General features: G+C 27.7%; 2 protein-coding genes across 2 annotated transcripts in view; one reads left to right on the top strand and one right to left on the bottom strand.

Moving 5' to 3' along the window:
* Positions 1-20118, top strand: part of LOC100209693 (ubiquitin-conjugating enzyme E2 S) — a 32238-nt gene extending 12120 nt beyond the window's left edge. The window contains exons 4-5 of the mRNA XM_065803037.1: positions 14271-14383; positions 19473-20118. Coding sequence (XP_065659109.1) covers positions 14271-14383; positions 19473-19724 — 365 coding nt within the window. The 3' untranslated portion in view covers positions 19725-20118. The remainder of the gene's footprint in view (positions 1-14270; positions 14384-19472) is intronic.
* Positions 4508-6172, bottom strand: LOC136084120 (uncharacterized). The gene is made up of 3 exons (XM_065804266.1): positions 5623-6172; positions 4932-5235; positions 4508-4618 (listed from the first exon to the last, which is right to left on the bottom strand). Exons 1-3 carry the CDS (start codon positions 6060-6062, stop codon positions 4508-4510), a joined length of 855 nt encoding a protein of 284 aa, XP_065660338.1. The 5' UTR covers positions 6063-6172.
* Positions 20119-20409: the final 291 nt, after the last annotated feature.

The raw sequence follows: 20409 nt of genomic DNA, 5'->3' as shown, positions 1-20409 counted from the left end.
TCCAATATACATGCGAATGCCAAAATGCTTAACACCAATTAATTTTTTTTTTGATTTTGATTTCAACCAATCACTCCTTTCACTAATATGAGTTTTCCATACACCATAAAAATGCAGTTTCAAACATACTTATAAAACCAAAATCATCTATTTCACCTAATATCGCAGCAGGTATTTTTAAAGATTTTTTTTAGCTCAAGCATACAAAATTTATTCAGAACATAACATTCAAGGTGAAATTAACTTTCTTATTAAGTTTTTTTTGCTGAAAATGGACATTTCTATAAACAGTATTCAGATATTGCTAAAAATTATAAATACTCCACAAATCCATCTTGTTCTCAAAAAATTGATACCAAAAATCTTTTGGACCCATTTATCATGGGTCCAAAAATTAAGCCTTGTTCTTAGAAGAGAATTTTGTAAAGTTGGCGTTAAAACAGTCCTCCATTTTGATAATCCCTTCATTGATATACTTTGCCGTAACAAGTCTAAACTGCCTCCGAATAGTCATCCAGCAGTGTACCAACTTAATTGTACATGTGGTACATGTTATATTGGTGAAACAAGAAAAAAGATTTTCACACGAATTCAAGAACATAAAAGTAATGTTATAAAAGCCAACTGGGAAACATCTGAAATAGTAGAACATTTACAACATTGTAATGGTAAAATAAACTGAGAGAGCCCTTAAACGCTATTTGTTATTTCAAACAACTTCACAAGAAAAATTTGTGAGGTGATTGAAATACAATGTGTACAATGTTTAAAATCTAAAGAAAACAATTTAAATTGTGACAATGGCAGTGTGGTGATGACACACCATTGCAAACCATATTTGTAAAATTTAAAAATGTTGAATATCTGGCGTTGTAATGACATCATTTGGTTACATTCATTATAATTTTTTTAATGGTTTTTTAATGGTTTTTTTAGTTTCATAATGGCTCTCACTATATAAGCCAAAATATCACGTAAAAGAAGAAATAAAAGTATGATACCATATATGATGTGTTAAAGCTTATAATACTACTACACATACTATAAAAGATGTCACTTTAGTTTTATATATTTATATATATAATATATATAATATATATAATATATATAATATATATAATATATATAATATATATATATATATATATATATATATATATATATATATATATATATATATATGTGTGTGTGTGTGTGTGAGTGTGTATAAGCATGGCTCGAATACACAAACTTTTTTGTTTTGGACAATTTGTTCGATAAATACTCATGTTTGGTGGGCATGTCCAATAAAAAAACTCGATTACGACAATTTTGACAACTAAAGGTGTTTCAAAAATTTGATAAAAGTAAAAAGTAAATTAAAAAAAATAACTTATCTAAAGAAAGAAATTTAAAAAAAAAAAGAAAAAGCTCATAAAACTAAAATTTGAATAAGGAAAGTATATTTGTATTACGTTTTTATAAATATACTAAACAATGCGATATACTATGTAAATTATTATAAATATATTAAATACATAAATTTTATGTTTACTTATTGCTTCAATAAATTAAGTAACAAATTAATTCTAATGGTTGTTTACAATAAACCTATTTTATTCAAATTTTCAAAGAATATTATATGTAATTATATTTGTATAAATATATATATGTATTTTTTGATAAATCTTTTTAAACTTTTTCCATGATTACTTTTATAAATACTTTAAATAGAGAAAAACCTTAGTGGAAAAACAAACATTATGTAACATAACTCTAGTTTAATAGTGTAATGAAACTTACTGGTTTCTATAAGCATTAAAAAAACTACTACATTAAAGTTTTTATAAAATAAATTTAAAAGGGCTTTTTTGAATTTATTAACAATTTTTGAACAATTAAAATAATTATATAATTAAATGCAAAATATGGACCGGACAAAATGACTGATGGAGGTCGTTTTTTTTTCAAGAGAAGTCGTCCCCTCAGTATTATCTTGTTCTATCTACAAATGGGCTAGCAGTAACAGTATCGAAAACAGTCAAACTGATTAATCTCGAAAAGCGACTTTCTGGAATTACATCGAAATTGAGAATAACATCGAAATTGTAAATAAAGGAATTGTATCGAAAATCCGAAAAACAGAATAGTCTCGAAATGGTGAAAAAAGGAATAATATCGAAAAGGGACTTTTCGGAATAATATCGAAAAAGAGAATACATCGAAATTGTTAAAAAAGAAATAGTATCGAAAATCTGAAAAGCAAAATAATCTCGAAATAGCTCAAAAGAGCATAACATCGAAAAGGGACTTACCGAATAATATCGAAATTGTGAAAAAAGGAATAGTATCGAAAATTTATAAAACGGAATTAGATCGAAATTGTGAAAAAAGGAACAATATCGAAAAGGGACTTTCCGGAATGATATTGAAAATGTGAAAAAAGGAATAGATTGAGTAATACTCTTTATACTAAAATGAAACCAAAATCTGTTGAAATATAAAAAAATTTGAATTTTAAACTTTTCCAGTAAAAAAAATGTACAGTAGATACACGGTATTATCCAATGCTAGTTACGCGGTTTTGCACTATCCCCGACGATATGTATGTTTGAACATACATATCGTCGGGGATCGTGCAAAAAAAAACTTTCCTACTCAATTACAAAATCATGCAGAATCTTTTTGGTTTGGTTTTTGAAGAACTTGAAAAAGAATAAAGTAGAAATCACAAAATACTAATATGTATGCATTATTTTAGTGTGTACTTCCATTCATTTAAAGCATACATTATAACACCATTAAAAATTATTTGGAAAAACTTTCCCTTGCTTTCTTTATCGAAATCACATTCTGGTAATATTGACACAATATAATATGCCAAATCATTACTCCAAATTGGCCCAAAATGTTGCAAAATATCTGTTTAATATTTAATGAAATTTATTTACAGAAATATACAGAATACTCTGAGCTTTGAACTAAAAAAACTTGATTCTGAACTTTTCAAAAAGGGTATATGATAGAAAATTGTTAAGAACATTCATTTAATAATAGGAACATTCCGTCGATAATAAAAACTGCCTCAATTGTAAAAATTTATAGTAATTTATTGAGAAATGAAACCATTAAAACTGTGACTATCTTTTAAAATTACCAGCATGATTTTTCAATCATGCAAGTAATTTTAAAAGATTTAATAGATTGCTATCAGAGGATAAAAACAACTTTAAAAAAGTATATTTTATGGGTTTGTTGATTTACTTTAAACTTTAAACAATAAGCGATAAACTGTCCAGACTTCCCCCATTTGAGGGGCGACTGAATAAGTGCGAATTTCATAACTGCGAATCTGCATAAGTGCGAACTGGCATAAGTGCGAACTGGCACAAGCGCGAACTGGCATAAGTGCGAATCACTTGCAAAAACTGGCATAAGTGCGAACTAGCACAAGCGCGAACTGGCATAAGTGCGCCAAAAGAATTTGCAAACATTGGCATAAGTGCGAACTGGCATAAGTGCAAAACAATTGCAAAAACAGGCATAAGTGCGAACTGGCACAAGCGCGAACTGGCATAAGTGCGCCAAAAGAATTTGCAAACATTGGCATAAGTGCAAATTGGCATAAGTGGCGAATTCGCAAGTTCGCACTTATGCCAGTTCGCACTTATGCCAATGTTTGCAAATTCTTTCGGCGCACTTATTCCAGTTCGCGCTTGTGCCAGTTCGCACTTATGCCAGTTTTTGCAACTGCTTCACACTTATGCAGATTCGCAGTTATGAAATTCGCACTTATTCAGCCTCCTCCCATTTGAGTATACTATGTTCAAAGATGATGTTACAGTTTGCCAGGCAAGTATTTTAACAGCAGATTTATATAAAATCTCAAAACTTGCAAATAAAGTGTTGAATCCAGGAAAATTTAAATAAAATGATAAAAACCTAAATTTTAAACAGCTATATTGTGCATTGAGGATAATCTGTGTGCCCTTTGCAGTTGTGAAATAGTACTTCTTATTTAAAGGTCTTTTGAGTTACGATTATAACTGTGTCGATAATTTAGGTCAGTATCAATAGATAAGTGGCATTAACTTTTGGTTACTTAAAAGATGTTTCGTTACCAAATTTTTTTTTGAGTTACCAAATTTTTATTTAAAGAATGACGGTTTTAAATTAATTAACAATTTAATATATAAATTCAACAAATTTTTGACTCGAGTTATCCTCTTTAAAAATTTACCTATAAGTAGTAGAGAAGTCATCTTACACATCACAGGTTAAAAGGAAAAAGTTCACAAACGGTTAGTAAATGTTAACAGATAAACAATAAGTGTTATGTTTGTAAATCTTTTTCAATTTTAGACTTTACTTTTAATATTATTATCAATACTGATTTGTCATTCTGAACAACTGCTCAGTTTGTTTTGAATTTATTTTGCGTAATAAAAACTTACTTTGTCCTGAGCATGTGATACATAGATGAGAGTTAAGAACTGAAAAGAAAAGAGAATGGGCAGTGACCACATACTCATTTCAAAAATGAAAGATAAACACCACGGGGATTCAATCCCGGAGCCATTCGCCTAGAACTAGAGGCATTAGATAATCGAGCTTCAACAAGTGTTTCGGAATAATAGTGCTAATAACACAAAAATATTCAGTAATAATACTAGGAGAGAATATTTTATAAAAATAGAAAAGAATTGGATTAACATATTGCGCTCTAAGCATTGTACTTTCGCTGAAAAAAAAAATAAAACATGTAAGGTTACAAATAATAGTAAGGGTCACTGTGTACTTTGTGTGCACAAGCGTGTTAGGACAAATTTTTGCTTTTAATTTGTTTTTAGGTTAAAACTAAGAAGAAAAATTTTTCACATTTGGGGCTATGACCCATGACGTCAAACTTAGTAGAGCCAGCAAAAAAAATAATTAGGAAACTAAATAAAAACCAAGCTTTCACTCCAAGTTGTTCTTAGAGCATTCTGTAGTCCTCGTTCAAAATCCGACATAATGGTGGCTGGAGAGAAATCTAAAAATTCTTTTATTTTGGAAAAAACAAGCTTATATAGAGCCTCGGATTTGGATGTCATTAAAGCACATACAGCTGGAACAGATGTGCCCCAAAAGTGAGGGTTATCAGGATCAAAATTTATCTGATCCTCATCTGGAATTGGATCTTCAAGCACTGCTGAATACTCAACAGAAAATATCAAGAGCTGATACCAATTGCTTTCCTCCATGCGTGGTGTCATGCTGGAAGTACAATAAATGTAATTATAACTTACAACTGTAAATAAAAGTGTTCTACCTAACGTTTTTAGTATATCAATTTTTTCGTCTTGGGGCTGTCAATTAATTACATCAACAAATAGAGGGGGTTCTGAACTTTTTTGACAATTGTTGACAAAGGTGAGGGGAGGAGGTCAAATAAAGTTGACGTCAACTATTTTACTTTACTTTATTTAATTTCATTACTCAAAAAAAGAGGGGTCTGGGTGGTGGGTGTCTCTGGAAATTTGACAAATTGTTTATAAGGGGGAGGAGGGAAGGTAAAAATTGCCAAAAGTTTGTTGACGCAATTAATGGACAGCCCCTAGATAATTTTTTCTTTGAAAAAGTAAAATGCTTCCATATAAATACCTAAATGTTCCATCAACAAAACACACTTTGGCTGATTTCGCCTTGTTAATGACTAACATATGCCCAAACAGCAATGCTACGTTGTCCTGTTCTGCAACTGATCCCAAGAAAATGTCTCCATAGCGATGACATTCTTTGTCATTCAGAACTTCAGCAGCTTCTTTTGGTGATTTTGGGTTCGAGGGCTCATTTAGCCTTCTCCTTTTCTGAAGACTTGGGATAATTTGAAGAAAACTAACAGATTGAGAAACAACTGCAGGAAACTCACTCACAGTGTTTTGAAAAATTGAGCGCAGGTCTTCAGATGTTGCTTCTGCTTTTTTCTTCATGGTACTTTTAGCAAGCAGCACTTTAAAATCTGTTTCTCTTGAGCTGCAACTGTGAACAGTTGTAACCTGAAGTTTATCTTTATGAATAAAAGCTCTGCCTTTGCATTTCATTCTTGTAAAAAAACGGCACTTAAGATGCAGTTTATCTTTATAAAATTTATCTTTAGTGTATCCAAAATCACCAGACCAAAAAACTTTTGAGTTTTTTCTTTCTCCTTCAGTTTCACTATAATTTTTTAAAAGTTCTCTAACGACATTTTGGAATATTGAGTTTCTTAAAATTTTTTTAAATTTCAACTTTAAAATTGAATTGAATTTCATTGCACGTACAAATTAAACTGTTTATTGTGCGTGCAAATTAAACTGTTCATTTAAACTGCTGTTCTCCGTTGTAGATAACTAACTTCGTGTATAGTTAATGCGATATTTAGGTGAAAAGTTAGGAAATATTTATCGAACTCATAAATAGGTTTCTTATTGAAAAGTGACTTAGTATTAAAAGTTTCTTAAGATTTTTTCCTAGTAATAGTTTTTCATACAAAAAAAAAAAAAAGTGTGATCAGAAAATCACATTTTCGACGTTAATCATTAAAATGAGTTTTCGATATTATTCCGTTTTTATTGTTTTCGATATTGTTCCGCATTTGTGAATTTCGATACAAAAACTTTTCGATATTAATCTGAAAATCACTTTTTCGATATTAGTCATTAAAATAAGTTTTGGATCTTATTCCGTTTTCATTGTTTTCGATATTGTTCCACATTTGTGAATTTCGATATAAAAACTTTTCGATATTAATCTGAAAATCACATTTTCGATCTTAATCATTAAAATGGGTTTCGATCAGTTATTTTTCGATATTAATCATTTTTTCGATCAGTTAATTTTCGATACTATTCCGCTTTCCCTACAAATGTAATAAATAAAATGTTCTATTTAATATGTAAAATAAATACAAAAAAATGTATATATAAATAAATACAATGTTCTACGTAATATAACACAATATATTATATCAGGACATTGTATTTATTTATATATATATTTTTTGCATTTATCTTATTAGATAAAACATTTTATTACATTTTTAGATAGAACAAGATAATACTGAGGGAACAAAGTGTGGGGCAATGTCTGATGTCCAGCAGCTATTTCAAGCCCTGTATATATACATATATATAGACACATACATACATATATACATACATTCGCTATTCTAAGATAATAACTTGGGCAGCAGTACCCCCCCCCCCCCCCTGCCAACATCTTTCCATAAGTATTATTGGCATTCTTTTGCAAAAAAAAATCTTTAATTGTCATTTTTAATGTATAAAAACACTATACTTTATAAAAAAACACTATATTATATCATTTGACCCAAAAAGACTATATTTAAAGTTTTCGAACTGTGGGACAAGTCTATTTTTATTTTTCAAGATAAATAAAATATTAATTAAATGGGCAAGGTTAAAAGAAAAATGTATATTTATTCTACCAATCTAAGGTAAACATGTTACCTGAAATACCCCCATCAATGGTCTACCAGATAGAGAGATTCCTACCATTAGAAACAGTTTAAGGTTTTAATACTTTTAAATATTAAATATGAAAACTTAAGTACTTAAATTTGTTCTCTTCAAATTAAATTTATGTTACTCAAAATTAAATTCAAACCCTTAACATAATATAACTATTTTTTATTTATTTAGGAAAATATGGAATTTCCTCACAGGTCTTGTTTTAAATGAAAAATGCTTAACGCGATATTTGACATCATAAATTTCTCTTTATTTTTTTTATTTTTCAGAGACATCAACTTTTTTAAATTGCTGCAATAGTATTTACCGTGAAAGGAATTAAATGTTATTTAATGGCTTGTTTATTATTACTATTAAGGAACCTTAATTTTCTTTTCTTGTGCTAAGACAAGTTGTGTTCATATCATAGATAAACATTAAAAAGTAAGTTAAATGTTAATTAAACTTTCCAAAACAAAATATTGAATGAGATATTAATAAAAGGATTTGTTGTTTAGCCATTATACTTCGGGTTGAGAGCCTAATTTTAGGCTCTCAAATCTGCATAGCTTTTTCCATTATAAAAACATCTAGTTTCAATGATAAATGTTTTTGCTCGCCGTAAAGTTTTTTAAACTCAGTTCAGTTTTACACAATCAGATTGAGTTTTTCCCATCGTGTTCAGATTGCGGTGGTTATAAAAAACATTCGCTGTAGCATGTTTTTGTTCAACGTATCGTTAAGTTTTATATACAACACAAAATACAATACAATCCAAAATGGTTAAATTTTAAAAAATTTAAAAATCTTTTTTTTTATTTTAATAAATTGAGGAAACCGTTTTAAAAATGATCTTATATATTTTCAACTTATGTCTATAAAAATATGTATTTCTAATTCAAGAAATCGTTTTTAAAATGATCTAATATATATTTTTCAGATTTATATAAAATTGATATTAAAAACTTGAATCTAATATTTTCGTTTAACCGCCTAAGGGGAAACTCCTACAATTTAAACTTGATTTAAGTTTTTTGAAGAAACTTTTTGTATTGACGTCAAACATAAGCGCATTAATCAGACCTGTTTTAAAAAATAAAAATAGTCTAAGAGCTGGAACTTTCGTTTGCCAGATGCAAATTGGTGTTGAAAATTAAAAAGTTTTTTGTTAATATCTCATTCAATAATTTATTTTGGAAGGTTTAATTAACTTTTAACTTATTTTTTAATGTTTATCTATAATATGAGCACAACTTGTCTCGGCACTTGGGGATAGTGATCGACCGAAACCGAAATTTAAGCCGAATCCGAAAGTACCGAAATTTCGGTTCAGTAAAGCCGAAACCGAAATTTCGGCCGATATTTGAAAACGAATGTTTAAAATCCCTGAACCTTTTATGATCACCGAATTAAAGCAAACAAAAAAACTATTTTACATATATCAAAGCAATCACCATGTAACATAGTTTGATAAAAACTATAATATGTCGAGACATTTCAATAATTAAAGGTAATAATTGAAGTATTTTCTCTGCGAAATACATTTTATTTCATGTTTTCTGGCAAAAGTCTGTTTCTTTCATTTGAAAGAATTTCTCCAGCAGTTAAAAACAACCTTTTAACTTCGGCAGATGTTGGTGGAGGTCTAAGGAATCTCTTTGCTACTTTTGCTAAACCAAACTTTGCTTTTAGTGTTATTTTCTAATATAAATCTATAAACCTTTTTTTTTTTTTTTGTTATTTAGGTGCCCAAAGAAGACCTATAGGTTTTGTCACAGAGCATCGCGGAAGCGCATTTACCCAGGAAGTTCACGCCTCCTTCATTACCGTGACGCAAAAATATATCCGAAGCTCGTTTCGAGCCTGGATCTCCTGCCTATAAGGAAAGCGCTCTGACCACTGCGCCACGGTAGCACAAGAAACTTTAGACCTTCTTTAAAGTTTAAATCAATTTTTGAGATTTATAGGACTGCCGGTAGTTGTATTGCTTTTTCAGTTAGGATATTTTTTAGAGTAAACCACTTCTTAAATGTGATGAATGTCCGCTAAGTGATTGAAGTTTTGGATTGTGCGATCCACAAGATATTTTCAAATTGCAAGCTCCGTATTTGAAATCACTAACTGTCACGGTAAAATGATACCATAAACCAGTTTTTTATCGATTGTTTTCAATTGTAAAATTTAGCACTGAAAAAATTTTGATGAAGCTATTGGTTTGGGTTGCTTTACTTAAATGTTAATTCATTTTAAGAATGATTTGAGAAGAGTAACTTAAAACTATTATGTAACGTGATTTCAATTAAAATTTTTACAATTGTTATAATTAAAAATTGATTTACTAACAAACGATTACAATTAGGAAACCGTCATGATCCCACTATATATTAAAACTTAAAAAAAATCTTTTAAAAGTTTCGGTTCATTTCGGTTGCGGTTTAAACCGAAATTTCGGCCGAAACAGTAAAAGTAAAAAAATTGTTGAAGCAGAAATTTCGGTTTCGGTTTCGGCCGAAATTTCGGCCGAAGCCGAAAGTTTCCATTCACTACTTGGGGATCTCTTTAATGTTAAATAAATAAGTTTAATATTGCATTTTTAAAAGTGTTTGGTATTAACAAGTTTTTTTCTTTTCTCATCATTAGCATAAATGAATTAAAGTGTTAAATTTTTGAGTTTTTAAAATGATTATTTCTTAAATTTCTAAATGGGGCTTTGATTGAATAATTATTTCTTAAATTTCTAATTGCGACAAACAGTTTTTTATTTAAAAAAAAGTTACGTTAATTTATTTACTTTATTTATTAAAAGTTTATCAGTTTATTATTTTATTATTAAAAAATAATCGCTGTGATTTAATATTAAAAAAAAAGTTTAACTTTTGTTTTAAACAAACTTTTGATGCAGCTGTTTATTTAAAATTTAATTTTGAGTTAAAAAATGTTTAAGAAGGAAAACCAAAAAAACAATTAGGCTAAAAATAAGCTCTTTTTTTTTAAGAACAAATAAAATTTTAAAATTGAATATTTAGTAATTTTTTTAGATAGATTTGACAGTTAAGCAGTAACTTTAATTTTAATAAACTTGAATATATTTTTTATCAGAATAAAATTATATATTTTTATTAAATTAGTTTTAAATTAAATCATATTTGTTATCAGAATTAAATTATGTTTTTATCAGGGATGTGGAGTCTTAAAAGGACTCCGGCTTTTTATCTCTAATTTTTCCAAGTCTGTAGTGTCCAGAAGCTCTAAACATGTTTGTTGACTTATGATCTGCTATAAGAAAAAAATTTATGAGATTTAATGACTTGAAACTTATTATTTTTAAGCCCAGAGTCCTTGCCGCCATTATACTTAAGGACTCCAGGCTCAAAAAATGATTTTTCCTTTAACCTAAAAGTCTTAATTTTTTTTCCTATTAGTAGTTCATTAACTTATTAATATTTTTAGAGCTCCTGGATAACAAAAACTAGGATAAAGTAATCTTTTTGTGACTTTCAAATCCTGAGTCCATTTTGGGACTCTGCATCCCTGGTTTTTATGACCCTTGTTTCAAGCTTAAAAAATCAATCATTGCAATAAAATAAAAAAAATTTTTTCAAAATATTTTCTGGATTATTTAAGTATGAACTAGATGATCTCTGTAAATATGATAATATTGCATTAAATATATTCAAAACACAATACATTAGTATTGTGCTTTAAAACATCATCAGCAATAAGTAAAAAGTCTTATCTAAACTGATAGCTCAATAGCTTTCAGATAAGCAACTTGCTTGGCTCTCCAATTTTCGTCAAATATGTTAGTTATAAGAGCTTCATTGCATTAAGCTATTTTGAAATTATTTTGAATAAGCAACAACGGTATTTAAGAGACACGTTCATTATGCAAGGCCAGCAAATAAATTGAATTTTCAAATTTCAATATCTAGTAACTTTTGTGTTTGTAATTTTAAGAAGAAAAACCTATTAAAATTTATGTAAATATGATATTTTTTTTATGTTTTATGCATGTAAAACATAAACAATACATCTCATTGCAAGTTTCATTTTCAATTTTTTTATGTTGTTATTTTCAGTTTACTTTACTGGCAAATTTAGTTTAAAAGTTATTTTCAGTTCACTGGCAATTTAGTTTCTTTAATTTAAATAACTTAATAAAAAGCATTATTTAACCATTTTAAAGAATGTTCGAAATGACTTTACCTCCACCGATGTCATTTTTAAACTATTTATTATGAAAAGGTTTTTGTAATTTTCCAAACTTAATATAAACAACAGTAAAAATACAAATAAAGAGTTTTTAAATAATAAACATTAATTATATACAGTTGACTCTCGATATCTGGACTATTCAATATCTCGAACTTTTGTGTATCTCGAACTTTATTTCCGGTCCTTTGCGCAATCGTTTTAGTCAAAATCTTCTCAATATATCTCGAACTCTTGGTATCTCGAACTTTTTTCCCGGTCCCTTGACAGTTCGAGATATCAAGAGTCAACTGTAATATATAATAAGCACAGTGAAAAATCTAAAATAGTGAGCAACTGACACCAAATGTTTTTTTTAACTTCTGAACGAATGACCTTTTAGCTAATGACTAATGTGCAAACTACATTTTCTATGTACACTTTAAATTTGAGCCTTATATAAGGTTTTCTTTTTTTTTTCCAAACTTTGATTTTTTGAACCTTTGTGAATTTTGAAAACCAATTGGTAATTCTGCATTATATGCAGTGCTATCAAGCTAGCTGACACCATGATAAATAATATACTGCACACCTAGATGCTCATGAAACATTGCTGTTGTAAGTAACCAAGGTTGAAATTTGACCGGGTAAATATGCATATTATAGCCTTAAATGTGATAGAAATATTTTTGATATTATTTTTCTAAGATAATCATAATAGTATGTATATTGCTTCAAGTCCTAGATTCTTACTGTAAAAACAAAGTCAATGTAAAATGTTCCTGTCTGATTCAAATCTAAGCTTTGTTATTCTCAGTTCACTATAACTTTTTTTTACTAAAAAGTTCACTAAAATTTTTCTCTCAGATGTTTGACTCTTGAAACTTACGGAAAATCTTTAACTGTCATTAACTAAAGTAAGTCAAATTTTCATCTTTAATTCATGGGTCTGATCTTATTACTTCTATTGAGTTATTTAAAAATAACTTTTTCTCTTATTTGACTCATTAATCTAATGACCACACTCTTGCTGCCATTCCAGTTAAACAAATTAACCCATTGTTAGACATCCAAATCATTCTAGCTTCTGCTGCTAAAGTCATTTCTCAATTAAACTTGTCTAGGGCTTTTGGTGCAGTCACTTCCATCATAGTCTTCAAAGTGTTCTCCAGAACTCTCTTCTTTAAGTATCAATTTTCGTGAAACTTCAATTGTTACTAGAAGTGCTAAATAAGTGGTTCCAATTTTTAAAAAACCTTAAAAACACACTGACCTCTCCAACTATCCCACGGTTAGTCTCCTCTATATTAGTTTTTTTTTTTATTATAAAAATTTTAAGATTATTAAATCATTTCTTTTTAACTGTACTATTTAAGTTATTTTTGAAAGGCTCCACTTTTCTTCTTTCAGTAACTTAAAGGGTACGGCAATGTTCAATCTTTGCTTTTGTATTGTTTCTTATCTACTACAACAATCCTTCTGATATGATGAAATGCATCTCTTTATTTTATTCTACAAATACTATCATGGTTGCTACTAAAACAGAGCATCATCTCTAGTTTGATCAACCAAAATTCATCCCTTTATGCTATAGATTTTTTTATTTATCCAGTTCTTTTCCTGCACATTAACAGAACCTCAAACTCTCACCCATCTTCATGTTTTCTTTACTCATACAATTTTTCAATTTTACAAGTCTTCAGTTAAATGTTTCCTTGTTCTTTAACCTATCCTTTGTTTTCTAGTAACCCATAACTTAATATTGATTGCTTGCAACTTTGTTAGAAGTGAAGTAGTATGTATATATATATATATATATATATATATATATATATATATATATATATTATATATATATATATATATATATATATATATACACACAATGTTTTTTGGGGGTATGTATGTATATATATGTATGTATTTATATATATGTATGTATGTATATATATGTATGTATTTAAATATATATATGTATATATATATATATAAATGCAGCATTAAATGCATTCAGATCATGTCATAAAAAAACAGGAAATAGCAGGGGCAGCAGTACATACATCGACTATCAAATAGCCTGACCCGCAATGGAGTGTTGCTACATTGACTGAGGGTTTGGCATGGAATAGCAATCTTTTCTTTCATTATTCTTCATTTTTTATTCTTTTTCTGAAAAATTAAAGCACACTTTTTTACCTCAAGAGCGTAAAAATGTTATTAGGAAATTGCGACCTTGCATATCGATTGAGTATTTTATATATATATATATATATATATATATATTATATATATATATATATATATAACCCCTGTTAAATCCTATAAATTTGCTGGGGCCGTGTCCCCTATCGCTTACTAATTGCTGGTGATGTTATGGTTCAGAACACATGTTAAGTAAGGTTTAGCAATATCTAGGCAGGGAGATCTATTATGGTAAAAAATCTATATATTTTCTGTTGCTTTTTCTAATCTCAAGTTGATATATATATATACTAAATTCTTTTTAAATACTAAATTAATGGTAGTTCTATTATTTTTTTAGTATTGTGTCATTAGTTATATAGGAGGCACTAAGATCTGGGATTTAAAAAAATAAAAATTATTATTTAGGTTATTTTTTAACAAAGATCTTCCATCCTAATGTTGCAAAAAATGGTGAAATTTGTGTCAATACATTGAAAAAAGATTGGAATGCTGATCTTGGCTTGAAACATATACTTATTGTAAGTAGTTTTTAATAAAACTGTATTTGTCTTTTTATTTATTTAACAAAACTGCTTCTTTTTTAAGTTTTAATAAAAGTGTTTTTATTTCATTTTCAGTACAAGTAATTCTTTATAAAATAAAAGTCTTTAATTTTTACCTGTCAGGGTGACAGATAACAATTAAAGAGTCATTGTGCACACTGTAGTGGAAATGATTTATTTGAAGGGGAAAAAATGAAACCAGAAATGGTTTGCATTTTCAAAGCCATGATACTTTGTTCAAGTATAATCTAAGTTTTTAAAAGTTCTGTCAAGGTCTTTCAAAAAAGTTGGAGGGAGGGTCAAATGAGCAGGTCATGGATGTGCAAGATAAGTAACTTCCAGAGGTGATGCAAACTTTACATTTTTTAATATTGATACTGATATCAAATAATAATGCTATGGAACAAAAGACACCTGAAAAATTGGGACCCGCTGTCCTAAATGTGGAAAGAAAAAAAAAACTTTTTTTTTTAAACATTGAAATAGATCGAAATTTATTGGAAAAATTAACTTATCTAATTAAATTTCTTAAAATAGCTTTAACATCTAATAATGAACTAATTAAAGAACCTAACCAAATAGTAAACATTATGAATGATCACTTTAAATCAGTCTTTACCAGGGAGAATACCAATAATTTACTGATTCGAAAAAATTACTTTTTTTACCCTTGTGAGGCAATAGTTGATAATATAATAACTGTGAAATTAATTAAAGAAAAACTTCTTCAGTTAAATAAATATAAATTACAAAGCTGCAATTTATATTCAAAACTCAAATATGAAAATGCGCTCAAAACTAGAAGAGTACCAATTAAACGGAAATTAGCAGACATAACCCCAATATTCAAAAAAGGGAACAGGTTAATTGCTAGCGACTACAGACCAATTTTATTAACCTCAATAGTCTCAAAAGTATTATATTCGACACTATATAAGCATATGTCAAAAAATGGTTTATTAAATAAACATAAACGTGGATTTGTAAAAGGGAAATCTTGATTAACAAATCTAATAATTTAGAACACTAAGCTCTTTGCAGGTGACACCAAGTTAATCAGGAAAGTAACAAGCTCTGAGAATAGTCAATTCTGGAAGTTACCTATCTCGAAATCACATAATTGTACCAAGTATTGTGGTTTTGAAAATGCAAACCGTTTCTGATAGACTTTTTTTTCTTTCAAAAAAATTATTTCTGCTACGGTGTGTGGTCTAATAAATATTTTAAAACCTCGATGTGAGAAGTTATCTTTGAGAACATCTGTTTTCCAACAGAAGTACCTAATATTAGTGTTCTAGTAGCATTTTAATTTTTTTTTTTCTAGCAGTTGTTCATTCAGCACCACTCCATAAAATATTTAAAACTAATGTTAAATGTCAAACTTTTTATTGTGATAGAGTTAAAACTTTAAAAATTAAACTTTTTTAGAATCATTTTTTAACAGTATAGTAACTTTTTTAGAATCATAAATCACTGCCATGTGTATAATTAGTATCATAACCATTTCTTTGTCTCTATTAAGTTAAAAGTATTTGTTGTATTTTATATCATGTTTCTGCTTAATTTTAATACAATAAGTTTAATTTTATTTTGTTCAGTACAATTTAAACTTTATCTACTTTGATAGTAAATAAGTGTATTTTGGTATGGTATATTTTGGAAATTAAACCTTTTAAAGGTTTTGTTAAAATAACCCTAACAAAGATTTTTGTAATAATTATAACATAGTTTTAATACTCTGAGGAGGCTAGTTAAACTGTGCTGCTGGATCACTATAATATTATATACCCAAAAATATGGTTTGATAAACCTTTTTTAGTTGATGAACACTCATTACAAGAATGTCATTAAAAAAATTTTTAAATAATGTTTTATAGTTTTTATTATTGTTTTCTTTAGGTCTGTTATTTTGGTTTGCCTATTGTAAAAACATTCTTTTAATTATGCAACTTTTTTCATGATTTGATGATTTTTTAAAAAATCATCAAATCATGATGATTTTTTTAAAAATGAAAAAATTTATATATTTATGTGCAAAAGTCAAAAAAGGTGCCAGACAAAGCCGCCCTTTGTACCATTCTTGAGGCCTGGTAATGGAGGGCTACCAAAATTGTTCATTTTGTCAGAAAATAAACAATAATTGTTTGTCCCCCTCAAACAGATCTTTAAAACGTTTCACACAGATATATATAGAGAGAGAGAAAGAGAGAGAGATAAATAAATGCAGCATTAGGTCATTAGGTGCTCACTGATGACATGGTACTAAAAGAGGTAACTAGTGGCTTCGTTATATACATGGACTATTAAAGCTTTAACAGATCCTCTAATCAAAGCTAAAATTAGTTTTTTTAAATCTGTTGGCAATGTAGTAGGGCCATTTCTTAGGCAATTTTAGGCACCAAGTCCTTTAGTTCCTTTCCTATATGATAAGTTATATCATCTGATGTCATGTCTCACGGAAATACTAATAAAAAAAAACTTTTCACATATGCTGATACATTACAAAACTTCCCCAAGGCCAAGAAAACTACAGGCGACGAGGCTACTTAATTGTAGTTATAGCCTTCTCTCAACTATAACTCCAAAACACGAAACTTGATGAACAATTTTTTTTTCATGAGTGAAGTTAGTTTTAGCTTCTTAGCTGGACAATCACACATCTAGCCCTCTTCTTTCAGCCTTCTGCTGAATGGTTCGGTCTGACACAGCAATGCCAGCATGGATAGGCTTAGTTAATACGTTTTGTGGCTTTTTTCTGTTTTCCAGGCAGATATTTTAGATTATATGGTCCGCTCTTGGTTCTGTCTTGCATTTAGAAGGGGGTCTCCTTGGATGAAACTCTTCCCCTGTATCAATTTTTTTCCTCACTCGCATTACGGTTTGGTGAGAAACTTTTACAATTTGTGCAATTTTTTGCTGAGAATATTTTGTATTTTGTAAAAGACATCTGATTTGACTAATATTTGTCGGTGTCATATCACCTTTTTTTCCCCCATAGTTGAAAATTTAAATAAAGAACTTTAAAAAATGTCTAGACTTTGGTGTATTTATATAAACAGGAAAAAAAAAACAGTCCTTTATTTAAAGATAATGGCCTAATGATTATTATTAAGTTAAAAAAATGGTTAATTAAATCAAGCGCAGATGCTTTAAATTCAAATAAATCACATTAAAACTTCAATCAAACTTACAACTAAAATAACCTTAAATTGTCCAATATGCACTAATATGACTATGACAGGTGTTTGCTGACAGCCAAAATTGCCAATTAAAAAATTTTTATTAAATATTACTAAGAATAGAAATAACTTGACACGTAACAAAAAATAATATCATATTTATTTTATCATTGTGGGTTTAAGCAATCTATTTGAAATAAATTGTAAAAAATGTGTGGTCCTAATGTGATGGTCGGCCACTGTATATATATATGTGTATGTGTGTGTGTGTGTATATGTATATACATTTGTATGTATATATATACATGTGTGTGTGTGTATATATATATTTTAAGACTACAAGGGAAAAAAGGCACACTTTTTCACTTTTGAGATAAATGAAGTTTTGTCTTTAAAAGTCTAAAAGTTTCCCCTTTTCTTTGGGTGTTTCTGTAGCATTACATAGGCCTTTTTGGGTTGGTTTTTACTATTTTGCTAACCTCAGGCTTATGTTTATATAGTAGGGCACATAACTCAAATAATTGGAAAATGTGAAATGTGCCCTTTTTCCCCTGTGGTCATATATATATATATATATATATATATATATATATATATATATATATATATATATATATATATATATATATATATATATATATATATATATATATATATATAAATTAGTAGAAAAATCACTTAACAAAATTTTTTTTCATTTAACACTGTCTTTCATCAATAAAGACTCATCAGAAATGCATTTCTTATGAGTCTTTATTGATGAAACACACTGTTAAATACCAAAATTTTTTAAAAAGATTTTCTATTAATTTATTATTGCTCTGTTCTTTTAAGAACATTGAGCACTCTACTTTGTAAAATACATTTTAAAGTTGTTTAAATATATATATATATATATATATATATATATATATATATATATATATATATATATATATATATATATATATATATATATATATATATATATATATATATATATATATATATATGTATGTATATATATATATATATATATATATATATATATATATATATATATATATATATATATGTATGTATATATATATATATATATATATATATATATATATATATATATATGTATGTATGTATGTATATATATATGTATGTATATATATATATATGTATGTATGTATATATATATATATATATATATATATATATATATATATATATATATATATATATATATATATATATATATATATATATATAAAGGCTTTATATCTCTACTTTTTTCAAGTCTGTAGTGTCAAAAGCTCTAAACATGTTTGTTGACTTATGATTTGCTATAAGAAAAAAATTCATGAGATTTAATGACTTGAAACTTATTGTTTCTAAGCCTGGAGTCCTGGAGTCCTTGCTGCCATTATACCTACGGACTCCGGGTTCAAAAAATGATTGTTCTTCTAACCTGAAAGTCCTAATTTTTTTCCTATTAATAGTCCATAAACCTTTTTATATTTTTAGAGCTCTTGGATGCCAAAAACTAGGGTGAAGTGATCTTTTTGGGATTTTCAAATCCGGAGTCCTTTTTGGGACTCCACATCCCTGATATATATATATATATATATATATATATATATATATATATATATATATATATATATATATATATATATATAATATATATTATATATATTATACATATTATATATATTATACATATTATACATATTATATATATTATACATATTATATATATATGAAAGCGTTTATTTATTTTTTTCAATATTTTTTACCTACAAATAAACCCCAAGAGCCATCATAAAATAAAATTAATACGAAATAATTTGTTTGATAAATTTATTCAAAGAATAACAGTAGATGTTCGCTTATAGTAGTATCAAAATGTTTTTTAGACAGTGAAGTGTTTGCTCATATATCCTAATCCTGAATCTGCTCTTAACGAAGAAGCTGGCAAGTTATTACTTGAACAATATACTGAATATTCCAAACAAGCAAAAATGATTACAGAAATTTATGCGAAGCCAGTAAAAGATATTAAAGAAAACGATCTTAGCAAATCAACTGATAGTAATAATAAAAAAAGAGTTGCAGAAAAATTAGACAAGAAAAAAATGGAAAAAAAACGAGCTTTAAAAAGGCTTTGATATGTTTTATAATAATTAAATTATTTAAATTGCAGAATATCATTAACTGATTTAATTCGATTATATTTTTTTCTTCCAGAATTTCGTTATTGCTACTAATAAATTTCTTATTGATTTTATTTAACTAAAAATAGTCATGCTTTTTAACCTTTTTTATAATATATGTAAAATCGTTAGTTTATGTTAATATGTACAAATATTTATTTGCCTAAATGATTTGGTAGAAAAAACTTTACATGACAAATTATAAATTCAAATATTTTTAAATTTAGTTTTGTCAATATTTTATATTTTCTCGTTTTTTTAGAAGTGACTTTAAATATTGTTTTTTGTTTTGTGATAAGTACGAGTCATACAGAATTTTTTTTAACTGATAAGAGATTTAATCTCTAAATATTTGTTTTACGTTCACTGTGATTAGACTTTTCATGCTTCTGCATTCGTTTTAAATTTATAGTTTTAATTTAAAACGATATTTAGTCTCTCTTGTCAAACACCTATTCCGACGTCCCTTAGGTCAGAAATAGTCATTTGTATGATCACCTGCCTAACCCTCAGTCGATATATATGTACACTCACCGCGCTTTTTCCTGTTTTAGTCAGTCGTTGCATGTACGCTATATTGAAAATATGCATGGAAGATATATCTCAATTTACTCAACCCTTATAAATCCGAGTCAGAAAA

The sequence above is a fragment of the Hydra vulgaris genome, chromosome 08, assembly GCF_038396675.1.
Source record: "Hydra vulgaris chromosome 08, alternate assembly HydraT2T_AEP".
Lineage (NCBI taxonomy): Eukaryota > Metazoa > Cnidaria > Hydrozoa > Anthoathecata > Hydridae > Hydra > Hydra vulgaris.
Note: the sequence above shows the minus strand (reverse complement) of the source record. Positions and strands in the feature narration are given on the sequence as shown.